At 54.8% G+C, this 7,976-nt stretch overlaps 1 protein-coding gene across 1 annotated transcript in view; it reads right to left on the bottom strand.

The window, feature by feature from the left end:
• DCHS1 (dachsous cadherin-related 1) overlaps positions 1-7,976 on the bottom strand; it is a 19,894-nt gene that overhangs the window by 1,165 nt on the left and 10,753 nt on the right. Inside the window, 12 exon segments of the mRNA XM_025049454.1 lie at positions 2-1,909; positions 2,245-2,383; positions 2,727-3,010; positions 3,126-3,256; positions 3,432-3,586; positions 3,675-3,886; positions 4,055-4,168; positions 4,293-5,171; positions 6,247-6,456; positions 7,086-7,211; positions 7,313-7,552; positions 7,646-7,976. Coding sequence (XP_024905222.1) covers positions 2-1,909; positions 2,245-2,383; positions 2,727-3,010; positions 3,126-3,256; positions 3,432-3,586; positions 3,675-3,886; positions 4,055-4,168; positions 4,293-5,171; positions 6,247-6,456; positions 7,086-7,211; positions 7,313-7,552; positions 7,646-7,976 — 4,729 coding nt within the window.

The raw sequence follows: 7,976 nt of genomic DNA, 5'->3' as shown, positions 1-7,976 counted from the left end.
GGGCCACGGGCAGCCAGGGAGGAGGCCACACTAGCCACACGGGGGAACTCGTTGATCATGCGGATCTCGTCATCCTCCGCAGCCTCTGCTGAGCCTCGGCCACTTGAATGTGAAGGGTCCAGGGAGCCACCCCGGGGGTAAGGACCTCCAGCTCCAGGCCCACTGTAGCTAGGGAGAGTCTGGTGATACAGGTGCTCTGAGGGCAGTGGGCTGGGTGGCTCTCGGCCCAGTTTCTGCAGGGAGCCACTGGCCAGAGGTGCTGCCTGGGACATTGGGCCAGGTGCCGCCTCCATCTTTCGGCTACGGGCCCGCACCAGACCTAGGACCAGGGCCGCCAGTGCTAGCACCACCACTACTCCCAGGGAGGCTGCCACAGCCCCCACCAATAGCAGGTTGAGGTCAGGTGCCAGGCCCAGTGCAGTGTGGGTGATATCCACAGTCACGGGCACTGTGGCACTCCGAGAACCAGGCAGAGGCCCCCGTGCCACCACCTCCAGCCTCAGCTCCCGAGGTGCCTCACGCCGGGTCCGGCCCCCACCCCCAGAGGGGCTTGTTCCACTGCCTGGTGCCCGGCTGTCCACCCGCAGGTACAAGGCACCTGTAGTCTGGTTGATACCAAAGTAGGGGGAAGAGGTGGCAAGGGAATAGAGCACCAGACCATCAGCACCTCCATCCTCATCTGTGGCCTGTACATGACCCAGGCTGTGGCCACGCCTGGCACCTTCTGGCACTTGGAAGTGGAAAGCTGGAGCCAGGAATACTGGGTCATACTCATCCTCGCCTGTTACCAGCACTGATACAGTAACCGAAGCTGAGAGATTCCCAGCATCAGCAGCACCCACCAGCAGCTGGAAGCTTCCTGTGTGCTCATAGTCGAAGGCCACTCGTGCCCGCAACTCCCCTGTTGAGCTGTTCAGTGCAAATACCTCCCGTCCCTCAGGCCCTGGCCCAGCCTCCAATAGGCTGTAGCGGAGCCTCCCAAAAGCCCCAGCATCCCCATCAATCGCATGCAGAGTGGTCACAAGAGTGCCTGGAGGCTGGTTCTCTGCCAGGCTGGTGCTGAGCAAGCTCAGTGGGAAAGCAGGGCCATAGTCATTCACATCCTGGACCTCAATGGTCACTGGTGCCAGAGCAAAGTGTGCCCCCGCAGGGTCAGCAGCTTGAACTACAAGCTGATGTTGAGCCTGGGTCTCACAGTCCAAGGGGCGGGCCAGTCGCAAGGCACCTGAGCTCTCTTCCAGCTCAAAGAGCCCGGAAGGGTCACCTGAGCTGAGGGTGAAACTCACGAGGCCATGAGGGCCCAGGTCAGCATCAGAGGCCTCCACATACAGGAGCTCAGCTCCAACAGGTGTGTCCTCAGGCACTGCCACATGGTAAGACGTTCGGGTAAAGACAGGTGGGTTGTCGTTGACATCCAGTACGGTGACAGTGACAGGCACGGCTGTGCTGCGAGGTGGCTGTCCCCGGTCAGCTGCAGCCACAGTTAAATTGTACTGGGTTAGGCTTTCAAAGTCTAGAGGCTCAAGCAGCACCAGGCAGCCCAGTACACGGGGGCCTAGTCCACCACTCTCCCCAGCTTCAGCAAGCCGGGGTTCCAGCTGGAAGACTCGGCCCCGGTTGCCACTGATGATACTGTAGTCCACAGTGGCGTGGGTGCGGCTTCCGTCAGCATCTGTGGCCTCCAGGGTGAGCAGGGTGGAACCAGGAGGCAGATCCTCAGTCACAGCCACACGGTAGTGTGGCAATGTGAAGCTCGGGGTGTGGTCGTTCTGGTCCTGCAGCTGCACATGCACCGTGGCTTGTGCTGCCCGGCCTGGAATCCCATGATCTCTTGCTTCCAGCACCACGTCCACCACTCCTGGCCCTTCGTGACCCAAGGCCACTGTTCCCACTGTTGTAAACAAGGTCCCTGAGATGAGAAGGGAATAGAGAGAAACATGCATTCAGCAGAGGCTGTGGGTGAACAGAGGAAGTGCCCCTTCAGAGCCTAGGAAATGGCTTCACAAGTCAGATTCCAGAGAATGGCCTGTGTGTATTTGGAGATTATGGGATGGTCTCCAGGATTCAGGGAACAGCTTTGACTTGTGCAGCCAGAACAAGGCTTAAAATAGAAAAAAAGGGGGAAAATGCACTCCCTGGGTCTGAGATCCAGGAGTTAGGTTTGGGCAAGAAATTCTAGGAATGAGGTCAGGATATGGCCCAACACAGTTAAAGATAAAGGGTCAATTCTTAGGAAGGACGCACCGTTGTTGGGATCAACTCTGAAGCCCTCAGCAGGGGAAGCCAGGTGGTAGGAGATATGACCATTGGCACCCGAGTCCCGGTCAGTGGCAGAGACGGAGAGAATGGCACTGCCTGGGGGCGTGTGCTCCAGTAGCATCACCTGAGGTGTGAGGACAAATGTTTATGGCCATGCAGCCCTGCTGCCCACTCAGCCTGTGTTTTGGAGCTTGGTCTCATGAGCCCCACTTAACATCCATTCCAGCTTGGACCCATACTCCTTAGTATTTGAATTGCCCACCTTCCTCCATTTATGGGCACAGGACGAAGAACCTGGACAGTTCCCAGGACTTGCAAGGCTGATTTAGTTGGGATCTCCCATCTCCAGGGTGCTATCCCCAGGTCAGTTCTAAGGTCCAGCCCACCTCAGACTTCCAGCCTCCTCATTTCTCTCCAACATGAACAAACCTGGGCCCAGATGTGAGGACATCTTGGGGTGCCGGTACCTGGTAGAGGCTCTGTGAGAAGGCAGGTGCATTGTCATTGATGTCTTCCACGAGTACCGTGAGGTTGGCATGGCCCTCATGAGGCCCATCATGAGCCAGCAGCTGCAGGTGGTAGCGGTCACGCTGCTCAAAGTCCAGGGGGCCTGTGAGGGAGACACGGCCTCCATAGCGGCCTACGCTGAAAGGATCCTGGGGCCCAGACGAGCTCAGCGCATACCACAGTACCGGTCCAGAATCCACGTCATTCCCTGTGACCTGTGCAATCTCTGAGCCCAATAGTGCATCTGCAATACACAGGACAAACGTGTCTGGCATGGTCCCAGACACCTCTGGAGCCCCAAAGTGGGGAACGATGCTGCCCTACTACCCTTTGTACCTCTCACTTTACCCAGCCCTCACCTTCGGACACTCGGAGCTCCCAGGGCTGGGGGATGGTGGGGCGATTGTCATTGGTGTCGATGACCATCACTGTCAGAGTAGCTGAGCCCACCAGGGCTGGACTTCCTCTGTCTGTGGCCATCAGTACCAGCCTGGACACAAGAAGGGAAAGCACAATCAGGGGCAGGGCCCTAGGGATAAGGGAGAACCCTGGGAAGGGCTAGGGAGACTCAGGATGTGGTCTAGATATTGAGGAAGATTCAAGGCAGGGCTTGAAATTGGATGGACCCAGATTGGGGTCCTAGGGTCTATAGAGCCAGGGCTCACCGTGTTTCAGCCCAGATCTCACGATCCAGGATAGCTGTAGTAGTGATAGTACCCGTGGCTGGGTCTACATGGAACAATCCCCGTGCTGGCTGGGATGCGGCCAAACTGTAGGAGATCTGTCCACTGGGGCCTTGATCCAGGTCATCTGCTTCCACCTGGTGAAAGTAGGAGGCTACTGGCACTGACTTGGGCATAGACAAGTCAGACCAGCCCTGCCCCCCATCTTCCCATCATATCCCATACCTGCAGCAGGGGCCCCTCCAAGGGCCTGGACTCAGGCAGGAAGGCCACATAGTGGGGCCGCAGGAAGCGGGGAGCATTGTCATTGGCATCTTGCAGGGTTAGGGTCAGCACGGAGAAGGCGAAGGCTCCTCTGCTCTCTGCCTGCAGCACCAATCGCAGCCGTGGGCTTGCCTCAAAATCTAGCCCCTCTGCTGAGCGAACTGTGATGGCTCCTGGGAGGCGAAATGCATCACTGACAGCCCTTTCCTTGCCTTGGGGCCTTCCTTTCTGAGGCCTCTTACTCAAGGGCAGCCTCACCCCCACCAGAGCCTCCCTGGGTCCAAAGGGTAGTTCCCCCAGGAACCTGTCCTTTCACAGAGCCCTCTGCTCCTGCCCCTTACCTGTGCTAGGCTGGATGGAGAATGTCCCTTTCTCATTCCCACTGAGAATACTGTAGATGATTGGTCCATTTGAGCCCCCTGTATGGACAGCCTTGGGGGAGGCAATGGGAGTCCCTGCAGAGAGGATAGTATTGGTTGGACTGTGAGCACTATACTGAAAGAGTCCGGGGGTCATTTTGAATGAGTAACCCCAGCCGATGCAGAGAACCAAGGTTAGAAGACATGGTTTGGGACCCACCTGCAGGTGCATTTTCACGGAGTGCAACGTCGCTACTAGCCCGGGGAAAGCGGGGTCCACGTTCAGACTCCCCCTGTAGCCCAATAACGACCACGCCAGTGGCAGAGCGAGCAGGACGGCCAAGGTCGGTGGCCACAATGAAGAGGACACGATCCTGGGGGCCCACAGCTACAGGGGAGCGGGCCACACGGATTTCACCAGTGTAAGAGTCCACAGTGGTGCCAGGAGGTGGTGTGCCTGCCAGCCGATAAAGGATGGAGGCATTGGCACCAGCATCACGGTCTTCGGCTCGCAGAGTGGCCAGAGCCAGGGTTGGGGGGCTAAGGCTGGGTCCAGGGCGGGGCAGGCGCAGCCTCAGGGGACTGGTGGGGAAGGTGGGTGCGTGGTCATTGACGTCACGCACCGTGATGGTGACAGACACTGTGGTGCTCAGGGGCCCAGCAGCTGCACCATCCACCGCACTCACAGAAAAGGCATAGCTGGGACACTGCTCTCTGTCTAGGGCTATGGCTGTGCGTAATTCCCCAGAGCTGGGTTCTAGCAGGAAGGCTCCTGCTGCACCTGCACCCAGGTAGTAGGTCACATGGCCATTGGCCCCAGCATCAGGATCATGAGCCTGTAGCTGCAGCAGAAGCGTCCCTGCTGGTGCATCCTCAGGCACCTCCACAGAGTAGGCAGGCACAGGGAAGGCTGGGGCATGGTCATTGGCATCTAGCACTGTCACTGTCACAAGCAGAGTGGCACTGAGAGCTGGCTGGCCTCCATCCTGGGCCTCTATCCGCAGCTGGAATGCTGGCTCCACCTCCCGGTCTAGTGGCCTCATGGTGCCAAATTCCCCAGAAACCAGATCTAGGACAAAGGCTCCTGATGGATCCCCATCTGCAGAAAAGGGCATGCACACACAAACATACATGTGTCAGCCCATGGGAGTGATTTATAGGCAACAACAAAGAATGAAAGAGACGAGAGGAAAAGAGAAAAGTTGATGAGAGAGACACATACACAGAGAACGGCGTGGGTGGGATGGGTGGGGTGGGAGGAGCACATGCACACAAGAAAGAAACTGGGATAAAGGCAGAGAAAGAAAAAGAAACACAGAAGGTAAAGAACGATACTATAAAGCAGATGTTCTCAGAGCATGGTCTGGGAACTCCTGGAAGTCCCCTGAGACTCTTTCAAAGGAGTACATTAGATCAAAACTATTTTCATAGCAATACTAAGACAGTATATGCCTTTTTCATTCTCATTATCTCAAAAAATGTACAGTGGAGTCCAGATTGTACAAGACATGTGATGACATCATCACCTGAATGGTTAATGGAATACATGCTTATGTATTCTTGTGTCTTCTAGAATATTTTAGGTAGAAAGTTTAGAGCATAAATATGTGTGTTTTCAGAGATTTGTTTGTTTTTGCTGGCTTACCTTCAGTTACATCTACTAATCTTTGCGATCTCATTACGGTCCAACAAATTGTTACATGAAACCGTAACACTTCCTTGTACCTATGCAGAAATACAGCAGTGTAATTCATTGGCTTGCTTTGCAATATTTTATAATCTTCTCAGCTTTAGATCTAATACAGTGAATATTGATATGTTTGTTATATATTTATAATACTATATCACACTATTATATCATATAAACAAAAACTCTTTAGAGAGTTCAAAAAATTAAGAATGTTAAGGGTTCTTGAGACCAAAAAGTTTGAGAACTGTTCTATAGGGAGAGACGAGAAAAAAAAAGAAAAGAAACAAAAACATAAAAGCAGAGGGAAATAAGCTGGACAAGCACAGGAGACACTCAGAGACATAGATAACATGCATGAAAGAAAAAGAGGAATCCATAAAAGAAGGAAATGGAAACCCCAACACACTGACAGAGTCTGACATAGGACACAAAAGTAGAACTAGGCACATGGGGGCTAGGTTAGTGGGTGTGGGAAGGTTCTCACCCACAATGCGGTACTGCAGCTGCCCGTTGGCTCCTACATCTGGGTCAGAGGCCCGCAGTGTGGTAAGGGTCTGGGGATCCTGGCCCTCGGGTACCTCCAGGGAGAGGTGGGCACTCCCAAAGGTTGGGGCATGGTCATTCTCATCCTCCACGGCCACTCGCACTGTAACATGGGTCAACAGTGGGGGCGATCCTCTGTCCCGGGCATATACTATAGGGAAGCAAAATTAATGAGCTCTAGCCTGCTCACATCCCATGGAGAGGCTCACACCACAGAGCGTTCATTCATGTTCACCAGGTGTACACACAAACCAGAAAATGTCCATCTCTCCACATACCACAAGCACATAGGTGCCTACGTGTGGACATGCATACATAAATATACAGATGTCAGAGATGTTATTGGTACATGCAGGATGCATCTTGGACTAGTAGTGGTGTGACAGAAAAGGCACTAAATGAGGTATCAAAAGATCTGGGTTCAAGTCCCAGTTCTGCCACTTCCAAGCTGTGTTAGCTTGAACAACTCACTTCACCTCTCTGGTACTAAATAACAATATGCTCCCCTGTCAAATGTCTGCAGTATAATCTGAGGGGATCCTAGAGGGCACAGCTGTGACATTAGACATTTGACAGTTTTATGATCACACTGGTGATAGCCTAGAAGTCAGTTCACCTTGCACTCTTCCAAACTCTAGACTCCCCAAAAGGATCCAAAAATATAAGAGAAGCTGTGCTGTAATTGGGTGGAAACATCTAGAAGGTAATTTGGGGGTTCTGCCTATGTAATACTGGCGTTTACAACACCTCTCAGGCTTCTGGGGTCCTGTTAATATGTACCTGTCAGGTTGATCTCCTCCTGCTCCTCCCGATCTAGAGCCCGAAGAGTTGTGAGAACCCCAGTGTCTGGGTCTAGAGAGAAGCTTTCACCAGAGATGCCTCCGTATGTCACTTGTCCATTGGACCCTGAGGAGGGGCAGCATGGAGGGCGAGCAGATGGTAAAATACTTTTATTTGTCTTTTTGCCCCAGTCCATTCCTCTCTCAACTCATCCTCCCAGGTCTTACCCAGGTCAGAGTCCGTAGCCTGCAGAGTGAGTAGAGATGTGCCAGGCGGGCTGTTCTCCCGCAAGAGGACGCTGTACTCCTGTTGCTGGAAAGCAGGTGCTTCGTCGTTGACATCAGCAACACTGACAGACAGGAGCTGCGTGGCTGAGCGCGGTGGGGAGCCGTGATCTGAGGCCACCACAGTCAGAATGTGCTCAGCTCGCTGTTCGCGGTCCAGGGGCCTCACCACAGACAGCGCTCCTAGGTGAGCGGTAGGGCAGGTTGGAAGGACACTTCTACATTCCCTCTGCATCATCACATCCTCCTTGACCCCAGCCACCGGGCCCAACTCACCAGTGCTCGAGTGTAGCCGGAAATAGCCGTCCCCGCCAGCGGCCAGGCGATAGGTTACACGTGCGGCCTCGCCGAGGTCCGGGTCTCGGGCTACTACGTGCAGTGCCGCGGGACCGGGCGGCTGATCTTCAGGAAGGCGTACACGTGAGGGCGAGGCGAAGACCGGTGCGTTGTCATTTTCGTCCGTAACAAAGACGCGCGCGGAGACACGCGCTGAGCGGCGGCGGCTGGCATTGGCTGGCCGGTCGGTGGCTTCCACGAGCAATAACAGGGCGGGCGTGGTCTCGCGGTCCAGGCCTCGCGGTGCGCTCAGCGCGCCGGTGCGCGCATC

The sequence above is a fragment of the Pteropus alecto genome, unplaced genomic scaffold (assembly GCF_000325575.1).
Source record: "Pteropus alecto unplaced genomic scaffold, ASM32557v1 scaffold395, whole genome shotgun sequence".
Classification (NCBI taxonomy): Eukaryota; Metazoa; Chordata; class Mammalia; order Chiroptera; family Pteropodidae; genus Pteropus; species Pteropus alecto.
This window is presented reverse-complemented; position numbering and strand designations above follow the sequence as displayed.